Source organism: Empidonax traillii, unplaced genomic scaffold (genome assembly GCF_003031625.1).
Source record: "Empidonax traillii isolate 1590-97213 ecotype Southwest subspecies unplaced genomic scaffold, ASM303162v1 scaffold191:size1449129, whole genome shotgun sequence".
In the NCBI taxonomy this organism is placed as follows: domain Eukaryota; kingdom Metazoa; phylum Chordata; class Aves; order Passeriformes; family Tyrannidae; genus Empidonax; species Empidonax traillii.
Window position 1 is genome coordinate 891,750 of NW_020955384.1, and position 13,510 is coordinate 905,259.

At 44.8% G+C, this 13,510-nt stretch overlaps 1 protein-coding gene across 1 annotated transcript; it reads right to left on the minus strand.

Moving 5' to 3' along the window:
* Nucleotides 1-3,076: 3,076 nt before the first annotated feature.
* RTCB (RNA 2',3'-cyclic phosphate and 5'-OH ligase) lies at nt 3,077-12,922 on the minus strand. Its single transcript, XM_027886666.1, has 12 exons — nt 12,783-12,922; nt 12,620-12,698; nt 12,085-12,152; nt 10,313-10,412; nt 9,648-9,804; nt 8,884-9,040; nt 7,636-7,795; nt 7,143-7,318; nt 6,494-6,682; nt 5,956-6,066; nt 5,143-5,262; nt 3,077-4,158 (listed from the first exon to the last, which is right to left on the minus strand). Exons 1-12 carry the CDS (start codon nt 12,873-12,875, stop codon nt 4,051-4,053), a joined length of 1,518 nt encoding a protein of 505 aa, XP_027742467.1. The 5' UTR covers nt 12,876-12,922; the 3' UTR covers nt 3,077-4,050.
* Between the last annotated feature and the right edge of the window lie 588 nt (nt 12,923-13,510).

Genomic DNA, 13,510 nt, shown 5'->3' on the forward strand with positions numbered 1-13,510 from the left:
AAATGTTGGATTAAGTGCTAGCAGATGACTCCTTTCCTGGTTGTAATCTCTGCAATTAAGACTAGTGATTATTTTGGTTTCTGAATTTATATCTACAACATGACCCAAAGCAGCATCCTGGGGTTTGGGAACAAGGGTGCAGTGAGATGTGCTCAGCGCCATGAAAGGCGGCAGCAGCAGCTCAGGCTGGGGATGCTCAATCATTGCCTGAGGAGACTGAGTTGCACACCTGCCTGGGGAGACCAGGGGTGTTTCTGTACCCTCTGCTCTCCCACCTTACAGCCAGCCTGCTCGGCATGACCCCCACCCTCCTGTTACATATTGCAATTAAAAAACAAATACCCCACCAGAAACCATATAATTATTGGTGTTTTGTGAGTGCCAGGAGGTTACCATCTTCCTCTCCCACTGTGGAGGGGATGAAGCACCTGCACCCAGTATCTCCCCAAGCTGGGAACCTGCAGAGCTCCTGCTTTTCTCCTGTACAGATCTCACTGCCATCTTTCCAGGCAGAGAAACAGAGGTGCTGGTGATCCAAACCCCCTGGGGCAGGACAGGCCTTGAGAGCAAAGCAACTGCCAGGTACAGGCAGGGCCTGCTGCTTCATTGAAGCTTCCTCCTGCAAGCAGGGAGCGTGTTGGCACATGCTGCAGGAGGGATATTGCTTTGTCTGATCGCTTTGAAGACTGGGGGGCGGAGGGAGAAGAGAAGCGGCCAGCTAAGTGTGTTTATGTTTGAGAGGAACAAAGGAGAGTGGAGGAGAGAGTGGGGGTGCCCGTGCCAGAGATGTGTCAGAGATCACTTGTTCCTCCTGGGCCAGAACACCAGCCCGGGACCACCAGCGTAGGAGGAAGTGGTGTGTGTGGAGCTGCGTTTAAAGCAGGGAGAGGAAAGATAAGAGCAGAGGGAGAAGAAATACCAAGAGACTTATGACAGTGGTAAGTGTGATACAGGTTGGACAGCAGGCTCCCAGCCAGTGGGATCTACAAATATAGCACAGCAGGCACTTACCTAGCAGGGTCCTGGTTTCCCTTGGGAAAGGCTGAGTTGGGGGGGGTAGGTACCTGGAGTGCATAAAATGTAACCAAGTCGAAGACCTGAAGGCGGCCCTCAGCTGTACCCCAGCTCTGCCATGTTATGGCAAATGAAACACAGGTGGCCCCATTTGCAACTCTGCTGGGAGGAACTGCCTTCCCGGCGGTCTCACACAGCCCAGGGGTGCAGTGCAGAGAGCTTTCTGAAAGAGTTGCCCAACAGCAACAAAGCCTTGAAGTGCTTCTCAGTTTGTTGTTTAACACTGTGCTGACCGTGATGGGAATGACACCTGAGGACACCTGAACAGTCAGTTCCTGGCAAGAGAAGCGCTCTCCTGCACTCACTGTGGCTGCCCAGCACCAGGCCCTGCAGCCAGTTCTGTGAGCACAGAGAGGAGGGTGCCGCAGAAACCACCACCAGAGACGATACCTCTGACTTCCCAGAGGCGGTAGTTCTGTTTTGGCAATTCCAAGCTGTAAGTTAAACCATCTTGTCGTCAAGCAGAGAGTAAGATGAATACAGTGAGCTACTTGTTCTCACTAAAAGCAAGCCTGCACCCCAAGACTGTTTTGTTTTGGTTTGTTGTTTTGGTTTTTGTTTTTTTGTTTTTTGTTTTTGTTTTTTCTGGCTGGAGGCAGACTTAAAAAGACTTAGGAAAAAAAGACCCTAATGATCACTCACCAAAGCTTTTTCAGTCTTTTGGGGAGGAAAGTGCATCTCCATTAACAGATGTTTCTGAGTTCTCAGCAACCTTCCCTGACAGTAGAGATGCTTCAGTAACTTACACTGGTTCTTTGGTTCCCAGAATGCTCCTGCAGATCCACCTGCACAGGAATTCCAGCACATGAATTTTAATACTGTGAGCTGCTAACACTTATTATAACTTATTTTTTAAAATGCAGAATATGCCCTATTTGAAGAAAAAAGACAAACCTGAATTAGGAAAAAATCCAAGTTCAAACAAAGAACCAGGATTTTTCCTTACTTTTTTAGGTGGTTAGAAAACCAGCACTCTGCTCCATGCAGTGCAATGTATAATAACCAAAACTAGAGGTAGCTTTGCTGCAGCAAACCAAAATTGACAGCACTTCTTGCAGTCTTGAATGCTAATGCATAAACACTGATGACCAGAGGACTTAAGGTATACATCCATATGACAGCACCTCCGTGGTACTTACCATTTCTGTTTGTAAAAAACTTTGTCTCTTAATGGCAAGGGTCGGTAAAAGTTGAAAAGAGAACTGTGTGTGTGAAATGCTTATTTTTAAATGTAAAAACTTTCCCTTACATTCAATATCAAAGAGGCTGAAATATTTATAGACAAGCTTCTGCACGGGACATACACTTCTGCAGAAGATTTGAGACCAACAATTTGTCTTTCAGTCACTGGAGGCTATTTCACATTTCTAGGTGAAATTTTTGTTTTAAATACAGCAAGTATGTCTCAGACCTCTGAAAGGGCCATCTGGAGAAATCGGGAAAACACGAAGCTGTCTGTAAGGCCAGACCTACAAGAACTTACAGCAGTGACTAGAAGTGCATGTGCTACTTCTGAACCTACACAAACACAGAAACCAGCAAGAACAAAGTGATTATGACAGTGAAATGCCATTACGCTTCCTAAGATCCTAAACTTAAAGGGATGTTTCATCAAAAGGCACTCGAGCCCATCAATCACGATCTACTCCCTTTACACGAGTCCTTGGCTGGGCTCCACTCTTGCTTTGGGGTTTTATTTCCCTCCAGCCGCCCTCTTGTGCCGACACAGAGGTTTACAGGCAGCGCCATCCCCTGTCCAGGGAGGTGGCTCAGCAGGCCCGAGAAAGACAAGTTGCAGCTGTCACATTCCTATCACAGCCAAGCTGAGAAAACAGCACTGCACTGCCCTTCCTTGTACCCTGCAAGAAGTTCTGCCATCTGCACACTCCTTTCAAAATCCATCACCTGAAGTTCCAAAATGCAATGGGTTTCAAGCTTGCATACGTGCTTAGAAGCAGACAACAGACATTATAGCCAGAGAATAAATACGACACAGATACACTGCCATGTCCATCTTCCCATTTTATTTGTAATCCCCAACATGATCCAGTGGGGATGGTCAGCTTCTTCCCCTCCAGTCTTGTCTAATGAATGTAAAAGAAACATCATAAGTCACATTGCATTGGGCCTGACCCTACAATTAGGCTCCCTTAGATCAGAGCTGCAGGACACAGTGAGCAGTATTACCCAACCCAACTTTTACATGCCTAGAGCTTCGCAAAATGTTGGATTAGCACATCGCTAAGTTGTTAAGTTCCAACTTTGACTGGGCAAACAAAACCTCTCCAGGCAACATACTCAGGCCTACTAGCTTTTCCAAAAGACTGGAACATCTACTTGTCCTGAGCCAAGTATAGCAGGTGCTGTGTTAAATGGGAGAGGCTGGGGTAAGACTGTGCCTCAAGCCTAGCTAGTCCCTCTGAACCTGAGTGGGAGACCACTCCCAGCTCCAGATTCCTTATCCAATGGCCACTAAACATGCAACAATATAGACTATGCATAGAGGTATCTGCCAACAGGGCAACTCCCCCTGCCCAGAAGTGCTATACCCTGTCTATCAGAGTACTTCCATATGCAGAGAGAGTGCCAGGCACTCAGGTGTGGAACTGGCAGGTCTGCTTCATACACCATCTTCACTGGTCTCGCAGCACAGCAATTAGTGACATCTCAGGCAAGTCTGAAGTCCTGCCTCAGCAATCACCAGGCAAATAGGGGAAGGACAGCATATAAAACCAGGACTTATTTCTTTGCCCTTTCCTCACAAGAAAAGAATGCCATATAACAAGGAGGAAGGGAGGCATTAATTATACCTAGGAGTGGTTAAAAATGGGTGTATCCTCAACTCTTGTGTTTCCGGAACAGGAATGTGGTATTTGAGCATCCTACAGAGTCCAAGAAGTGTGGGAAGATGATGGTTCTAGTCAGTTTTGTGTAAGGCCTGGAGACACTGGTGCGTTTCTGCTGCCCTGTCAGTTCCTAGCCTTTTATAACAGCAATAGGTCTCAGTTTAATGGCCTTCTTGCTGATGCCAGCTTCATGGCAGGTGTTAACCACGTCAGTCACGTTCTTGTAAGACTCTGGTGCCTGGAGGGGAAAGAGGGGAGAAAAAAAAAAAGACAAAACTATAAAGAACCCAAAGTCACAGGAAGACAAGACATAGGTTTTTTAAATCCTCTCTTCACAAAAATAATCACATGAATAGAGGATGTAGAAGTAGGCAAACATATAGAGTCAGATAAAATAGCAGCTATTTTGGTTCAGCTTTTCAGAAAATCCAGTCCCCCAGCATGTGAGAATGCCATCCCTCATTATCTAGCAGGAAGTAACTCTAACTTCTTCCTTACGTACAGTCTGAAGATAATCTTCAGCGTCCCTTAGTGACAGCATTCAGGATTGAACTCTAAAGCTTCCCCCTCCTATATTCTGGCAAGGAAGCTGCTCCTAAACAGAGACTTTAACATGATCAACAAGTTCATGTAACACCAACACTCATAACAACATAGCTCCAGATGATTAACCTTTCTATAAGTGAGGTTGTGAACAGAAAAGACATTCTATCATGTTAATGAAGAGGAACTGGAAGTCAAAATATTCATAGTTATTATTCATAGTTCTCTTCTTCTTGAGCAAATACAGGAATTCACCTTAAAAGAGGTGGATCTCTCAAACTGCTAATAATCTACATGAAAGCTGCAGTGTAAGGTAAATTTAAAGCAAGGAGAACATCATTAAAGAAGAGAATCCATACTTACTTTTATAGATGCTCATACAAAGACCTCAGAGCTGACAGCAATTATCCCTATCACCAGGCAAAAGAGGAAAAAAACATACACCTCTCTCCCCCAAATCTGTCAGTTAGGCATCTCCCTTTTTAGCATGAGTTTAGGACAGGAAAGACCTCCCATTATCTTCCAAAAAACTTGACAGCTCTATCAGAAATTGCAAAAGCTGTACATTTAGAGCACCAGCAATCACTTAGCACTGCAAAAAAATCAGGCCAGGGAGTGTCATTCAGCCGAAGAGCATGACCCTTCTTTTCCCTCTCAGATAATTAAGTATTAAACTCACTTCTTCCATGACCAGTTTGGGAGAAGCAACACGGATGGCAATGCCCATATCAGCCAGCTTGTCCAATACATCCTGGAAGTCCAAGTTACGTCGAGATTTGGCTCGAGACAGTGCACGACCCTAGAAAGCAGTTTTGTTATAACCATAGTGTTTGTAGCAGTTTGGAAAAAAACCCTCTTTCTTATTAAAGAAAAACATTACTACATTATAAGTAAGGCTGAGAGCACAAACCACAGTAAGCTACAACACAGGACATGAATTTAGACTTTAGGGGATGGGCTCCTGCAAAGTCATACCTCTGGTATGATGGCTAGGAAAGTTCCATGTGGATAACATACTAGTTTGCAAGTGTCTTTTTATCCAAACCAGACAGTGTTCAGGAGTCTGAGTTTTACTGGAAGATACTTCTCTTCCTCAATCATTGTCTCACACTACGAGTAACAGGGGAGGAAATATCTTCTTCTAATGACTGAGGAGTTCTTTATGGACAGTCTCAACACAGTTAACCCTTCTTGTTAGCTCAGAGATATCAGAATTTGGCAAAAGGAGCTCACTCTCCATACCTTCATCCAAACATCTGCCTTGTACAAAACAGTATCCCCTAGATTTTCTCCAGAAGTAGTCAAAACTACTCAGTAAGGGACAAAAAGGAGTTCTAGTTTGTAGTCCTCCTAGGCAGGGATTACTGTGGCAAGGCTGCTCTCTAGCTGTATGACCAGTGGATGAATCCCACACTGGATGACCCTCAAATAACCTTGTTCTGTGGACGATAGTCCCATTCCAACCCCTTTCTGATACAACTTCTTGACTTACAGCTCCATGACAAGTAGTTCCGAAGGTCTCAGTCATGCCTTGCTCTGTGCCAGTAAGGACATAGCTACAGGTGCCCATAGTCCCGCCGATCAGCACAGGCTGTCCAGTCAGCTGTGGGTGCAAAGTATTCATTCATGAGAAAAAGCTGAAAAAAGCCTCATTGTAACAGAAGTCTGAGAGGAACCACATCTCCAGAAAAGGAGGTCGGGTTCACATTCCCTCATGACATCTCTGCACTGAAAGACACAGACCAGCAGACCAAAAGACTTGTGTCCAACAGACAAAGGCAAACCACTGAATCCTGCCCTAGGTATGAAGGATTTCTTTCCTTCTATGATCTTCCAACCATTGTGGGTGTGGAGCAGAAGTGGGAGCTCAGTGTCCCAAAGACCTAACACACAGACAAGCAGAACACTGCCATCCCACTCGGTTCCAGCTCTGTTACCTTAAAAAAGGAACTCACACATTTAGACATCTATTAATTGTCTGATTAATCCAGAATTCTCTTCCAATTTCCTTCTCCAAAAGCCAAACTTACTTGATAATCAACAGCAATAAGAGGATGGTGAGGAGGGAAGGCCCTGGTTGATCCCTTTCTGTGCACCAGCAGAGTCCGCTCCTTTCCGTCCACTACGTGTTGCTCCACTTTGGCAATGTTGTGAGACACATCATAGATAACATGCATATCAAGGTCATCTGGGGTTGTGTTGAAGACTTTGGCAAAGGCCTAAAAAGAGAGCAAATCAGGATATGAAATACAAGATCATAATTCAGCCACAGTGGAATTGAACAACAGTGCTGAGCGTGACAGAATTGGACTGTCTAGGTTGTTCCTCTGCCCACTGCCAGCTTAATGCTGAAATTCAGTCAGAAATCAACTAGACAAATTATTGCAACTCTGAAAAGCTGGCTTTAACAGTGTAAAAACAATTTTCTTGTATCCTCTTAATTCAAGGCATTTTCAAAGATATTGCTTAAGTGGCTTCTGCAAGTACAATCCAGTGATGTTGACAGGTTTTAGATGGATTGTCATGACTGCAGCTTTGTGCAAGTCTCTCCAGAAAAAAGCAGTTTAAGAAGCATAACAATGAAAACCAAGTTAAATACTGCAGCTACTCTGTGTTCTGTACGTCTGGGACAACAGCTGTGTACCAAAATATTTGCATCAGAGACAACTCTGCTCGTACCTGTCTTGTTAGAAAGGTCATAGAAGAGCGGTTAACCCACGCATAGTTCCCAGCAGCTGCCATTCCCTTCAGGTAATCCTGTCCCTCAGCAGAGGCAATCCTGGCACACGCCAGCTGGCGATCATTCACTATGATTTTGTCCCGTTTCATTGCTTTTTCCATAGCCACGAGTGCATCTGGGAAATAAACACAGTAAATCTAAGTGACTTCTTAATTTTGTTTCGATCTGTGAGATTCACACGGGTATTTATAATGTACATTCTAAAATGGATCTGTCCGATGGTCAAACCTACAGCTTCTTCTCAAATGCAAAAGCAAACCTGTGGCAGAATGTTATCAGTTGTTTGCAAATGGACAACACCTGTGCAGGCAGTTCAGAATGTAGTCAACAATTACACTGTAAGAAATGCTCTTTGGTGTTGGAGTTTGCTGTCAATGACAAGACTATGAAGAGTTTGCTTCACTCCAGGTGCCTGCACCAGTCAGATCATACCTGTGGCAACCTGGTGGCCCAGACCTCTGCTTCCACTGTGGATCATCACGCACACCTGCCCTTTGTGGTCAATGCCCATCTTCTTGGCAGCATACTCATTGTAGATGTCATCCACAACCTGGATCTCGGCGTAATGATTTCCGGCTCCCAGGGTCCCCAGCTGCCAAGCACAACACACTGATCAGGCAGTGCAGGCAAAGAAGCCTCTAGGAGCACAGGGGAAAGGCAGGGGCAAAAGGGCAAATTGCTACAGCAAGGTTTTGGGTTTAGAAAAGCTTTTTCGAGGGAAAAAATATCCCCATATAAACTGAAAGGAAGTAGAATACAGTAGCATAATCACTGTCCTCTTTGTTTAGGTTTATAACTACCTTTGCTGTTGGAACAAGACCGTGATTAAGAAAAAGGACCAGGATCCACAGACTGTGCTGCCATCTTATTTAGGTCTAGTTGAAAAATGGGAAGAGTACAGAGTATGGAGAATTCATCTCCAGTTTGTATAGGCTAGGTAGACATATATAGTCTTATAATTGGTTATAACTCCACAAGAAGATACAACATGATAAATCCTGTTAAGTACTTGGAACCTTTCAGTAGATTAAAGCAAGCTATTCCATTTCCAAGCCCAAATTTTTTCAACTCCGTAACAGATGATCATTTATTTCCAATGCAAATTTGAAAACTGAGGACGAAACATTACTTTGAGGTTAAAATGTTATAATCTTGCAGCACTCCAATCAATAGAACTCAGAGGTCATACACAAGGCTTTACAAATGTATCATTACTAGAGCCATCTCAAATTGTTCCACACAGAGCAATGAGGTATTATACATAAAAATGAAATCCAACTCTTTAACTGTAATTCAGTTATGACCTAGTTCCATTTATTGTATCTTTTCTTGACCTGCTGTTAATTTGCTGAACAAACAAGGACAGAAGCTGCACATTAACTTGTCTGCCTCTTCAAAACTACGTCTGGATGTGGAAATGCCACCCAACATAAATGTCATTACCACATGTTAACAGATGAAAAACTCGTGGCCCAGAGGACCTTGGACATGCCCAGCATTATTTCCCCCTGCTACAGTTCTGTCAGAATTATTCAGAACTGTCCTCACCATTTCACCCTTCCCCTTGCCCAGAAATGCTAGACAGAGTTTCAAAAAAAGACACAAAATCAGAGAACTACTCTCTAACCTTTACATTTGAACCCTGGGAGCATTCACAGCCCTCCTGAAACGTAACATTACCTGAGGCAGACCCCTCTTCTTTGCTCTTGAGGAGACTTTGTTGGGATCAGCCTGCAACATTCTTCCATATTCCTCGCAGTGCTCCTTGTCCTCTGCCCAGGCATAGCCCTCCCGGAGAGACCAGTCCACTCCCATCTCTAGAGCCTCTTCCAAATCCCTGCAATTATCAAACACCTACTTAAGATGGTAATCCATGGATATACTCAAAACTCCACTGGATACAGCCCTGAGCAACCTGACGTAACTTTGCTGTCAGACCCACCTTCAGAGTTAGCCCTCCTTCATGTGAGGAAGGACGAGACAACCTCAAGAGATCCCATCCAACCTAAATTATGCTATGATGTTATGATCAGCCCCCAGCTCTCCTAACAACAAGTTCAACTTTTTAGTACTTCATGAAAATCAAGCTCTACAAATATATTAACTTTTGATAAGTCATTAATTTCTCCTCTTTGTTGTGTGAAGAATATCTTATTTTCTCTCTCATCCCTTTCAAAAAAATACTTCTATGCTCATGGGAAGTTTTCTGTCAGAATAAGCAAGAACCTTTCAAGAACTTCTAGTTATTTAAGGGGTTTAAATGGGGGAAGAGCAAGCTGACTTTGTGCACCGATGATTACGTCAGCCCTGATAAAGCCATATGCAGGAAAAATTGAAAGAGTTTTAGAATTGGTCTTTCTTAAAAGTCTCCCACTGATGAACAAACTCAAAATAAACAGACAGATGTCCCCTCTAGTGATGTGTGTACAAAATCATTCTCTTACTTGGCATTCATGGGGATGACACCTTTGGAGCCGACACCAACAGGAATGTGGTCAAACATAGCCTGGGCAAGCTGCTCTTTCACAGGCTGCACATCACTTTCATCCAAATTTGTACGCAGCAAGCGGACACCACAGTTGATGTCAAATCCTACACCACCTAGAAGTGCAGAAAAAGCCATGACAGGGAGCATGTACTGAATAATGTGATCTCACACCTTCTTTCTGACACAGTATTGGAAAAAAAAGGCAGAACTGCATTAGGCTTCATTTTAACAGACTTACACAAAGCCTCAGATTTCAAGACAGAGCTGTACAAGTATCTGCACAGCCCTCTGTTTACAAAGTTACTCCAAAAAGTAGACAAAAAGTAGACACAACTATAAAATACGCTGCCCAGAGAAAGTAGAAAGGGATATCACACGAGTCCAAGCCTCAAATGCAAGAGCAATTCTCCCTGTACTGTTCAGACATTCTCAGTGTAACCACCTGCTCCATAAAAAATAAAGATTCTGAGTGCAAGAATTAAGCGCCTCTTAAGCCCCTGTAATGCTCATATTTTTGCTTTAGTTCTGTATATAAAGTCCTGCAAAGTCCTGCCATTTTGAAAAAGTATTTTTATGCCATCCCCAATATTCTTCAGAGCAGGTTAAGCCAGCCATCCTTACCTGGTGAAACCACTGCTTCTGGATCACTCATATCAAAGGCAGCCATGTTGCCAATGGCAAACCCATAGCCAGAATGGACATCTGGAAGGCCTATTGATCTCTGAAAGGGAATGAAGGCAATTCTGAAGTTTTATGAAACACAGTGCTGCAGAGTTACCTTGGTTATGCCTTGCCTTGTGGCAGGAGCTGTCACATTTGAAAACAAATATACCAAGAAGAGAACGGATCTTCAGATTAGATGGAGTGAACACAACTCAGGTGGGTGTCTGAACTCCTGCACTTACAGGGCTGGCCCTCGAAGAAAGCAGAGAGCAGATCTCACTCTGAAGCAAACACCCTGTGGCCAGCCAGCTGAGAAGCCCTTTTGACTCAAATGGCCAGATCTCAAACAAATTTGGGAAGAGCTTAAGCACCTAAAAGTAGGAACTGTGATCTCAAACTGAATTCTAATCTGGCCTTTTCTTGTACTCAAAAGTCCTTGCATTCAAAACTCAGGAAGGCAATAGCTTATGAGCAGCATAAAGCAGAGACAGAAGAGTGAAGATGAGTTAATTTTTACCAAGTTTCATCCAGAGAAATCTGCAATATTTAAATACTGAAAACATAACAAGGGAAGAGTTCAATGCTATGAAATAAATAAAATAGTCGGTATTTTCTCTCCTTATCCGTGTCATCAACCCTGACCAAGGACTGCACCCTGTAGGGAGGAAAAGTCACCTTTTGATTGAGATCCTGATGGGACGGGACAAGATAGGAGCTGTGGCACTTTAAATTTAGACTGGGACACCACAAACAGCATTCTGCAGTCTATTTAAGCAAACAAAAAAAGCCTCAGACACCCAGAAAGCTGTCAGAAATTGTAACTTTTCAATGCGTGTTAAACTGCTACCATACATTAAAAAGAACAGTACTTTTCAGTGGGATGTGTGCTTCTTCTGCCTCTCCTTGCCATCACCAGTAAATCTCTTGGCTTGAAATAAAAAGTGAAGATTTGAATAGGCAGATGATTTCAGCATCTCTCCTACAAACTACCAGCCAGAGTTCCCAGGTTGTTACTAGTCTACTTTACTCCCTTTTTGGCTGACCACTAAGGCATTTTAACAGCATGATGGTCTGCCCTTTACTGCAGCCATAAATTCAAAACTTCTGCCAAGTCACCAAGGAAGACAATTAAAAACAATCCGTTATTTGTTACTTATTAATATATGCAATATTGAATGTGAAAGAGATAATTTCTACATCATACCTAACACTTCTTTAAAAGAGTCACAGGTTAGTATTTTCCCCCTGCGTTATCAGATCTGACACTTTGCTTCCAAAAAGGCATGGTGAAAGGAGTGTTGAGTGCATGGGAGGACTCTCTACCCACATTAGGTCAGCAACAATAATACAAACAGCACCACCTCCTGCTCTCTTCTCACTCCTTCATGCATTCCAGGTCAGCACAGGCAATTCAAAACGAACAAGCAGTCAATATGTACACTGAGGGAAAAGTGGCTCAAGCAAAAAGAAACAGCATAAAGCAATGCTAAAAAAAGCTTCATGTCAAAAGACAAGTCATGAAGTAAGTGGATGCTTCCCTTTCTGACAACTTAGTCTTGCAGCCCGCCCTTGCAAGCACTGCTTACTCAGAGACAGGTTCTTAATGCACAAACTGTCTTTAAAAGAACTTTGGTCCACATATCTTCTCACTACAAAGTTCCCACTTGGAAAGCAGTAATTTTAGGCAAATAAGAAGAGAAAAAGAACAAATTTTCAGAGCAGTTACTCACGTGAACAATCCCAGGTAATGCAGCCACATTCCCAATCTGTTTCATAGCAGGCAAGAAGCCACCTGCACCTGAGAAAGAGAAAAAAAAGAAAAAAAGTAAAACAATCTTATAACTTACCATGATAATCACAGTGAAGCGCTTTCTAAACAGGTCGTTCAAAACACTGGCAATTTAGAGGTCAGCCACCAACAAGGCTTCTGATCTGGTGTAGAGTACCCAGCGACATGCACAGTCTGTAGTTTCATTAAATGAGGTACTTATTACACCAAAGCGCAACCTGTGCTGTGTTTGTACCGATGGAGTGCAGTCTGCCCTAACAACAGCAGCGTCACCACCACCCAGCTGTCAGATCTGGACCCAGCCCTGCACTTCAGCCCCACACAGCACAGCCCTGGGCTGAAGTGCCATGGCCTAGTGGGCATCGTGGCCCTGGGTCATAGGCTGGGCTGGATGATCCCGGAGGTTTTTTCCAACCTAACTGATTCTGTGGGCTCTGTGACACCCTCCCGGGTTTAGGGCGCCGTGCTGGACCCACCTCCTCCGCGGCAGGCATTGCGCAGCTCCTCGAACATCAGCTTCTCCAGCGGGTCGTTCACGTAGAAAACACCCTCCACCTGCGGGGAGAGCCGTCAGACGCCGGGCCGCCCCTGCCCTGCTCCCCTGCCCCTGCCCCGGGTACCCAGCCCCCTCCCACGCACACGCATGTTGGGCACGAAGCCCTTCTTGATCCGCCAGCAGTTCTTGTCGATCTTGTCCAGGTACTGCAGCTCATCGTTGTAGCTGCGGCTCATGGCTGCGGATCCCCAGGGCGGCACCGGCGCGGCGGCAGGAACTGACGCGGCCCCGCCGCCTCAGCCGCGGCGGCAGCGGCGAACAGGAGCCGCCGAGGCTCAAACCTCCTCCATCAACCCTCCCTGCCTCCCTCCCTGAGCCCTGCCTCCCTGAGCCCTGCCTCCCTCCCGAGGGCTGGCCCGGCCCCCAGTCAAGCTCCGTGCCCGGGCTATCTGGCAGGGGCCTGGAGAAGTCCGGCACCGGTTCCCGCGGGCCGGGCTGTGAGAGGGAGCGCAGGGGGTCGGGTTTGTACCTGGCCGCCTCCTCTCGCACACCAGATACGGCTTTTGGGCTGGTTTGCGGGGAAACAAACAAACCAACCAACCAAACCAAAACAAAAACCCCAAAACAAAAAACCCAAACAAACCCCCACAAACAAACAAACAACCCCCACAAAACAAACAAACAAACAAACAAACAAACCAAAAACCCAAAACAAAACAAAAAACCCCCCAAACAAACAAAAAACCCCAACCAACCAAAAGCAAACAGCAACAACAAAAAAATACCCGCAAATGTGTTTGTTTTTGTTTGTTTGTTTGTTTGTTTTTTCCTCGTAGCTGTTCCCCCTGGGCAGAGCAGTTTCGGCCCGTGG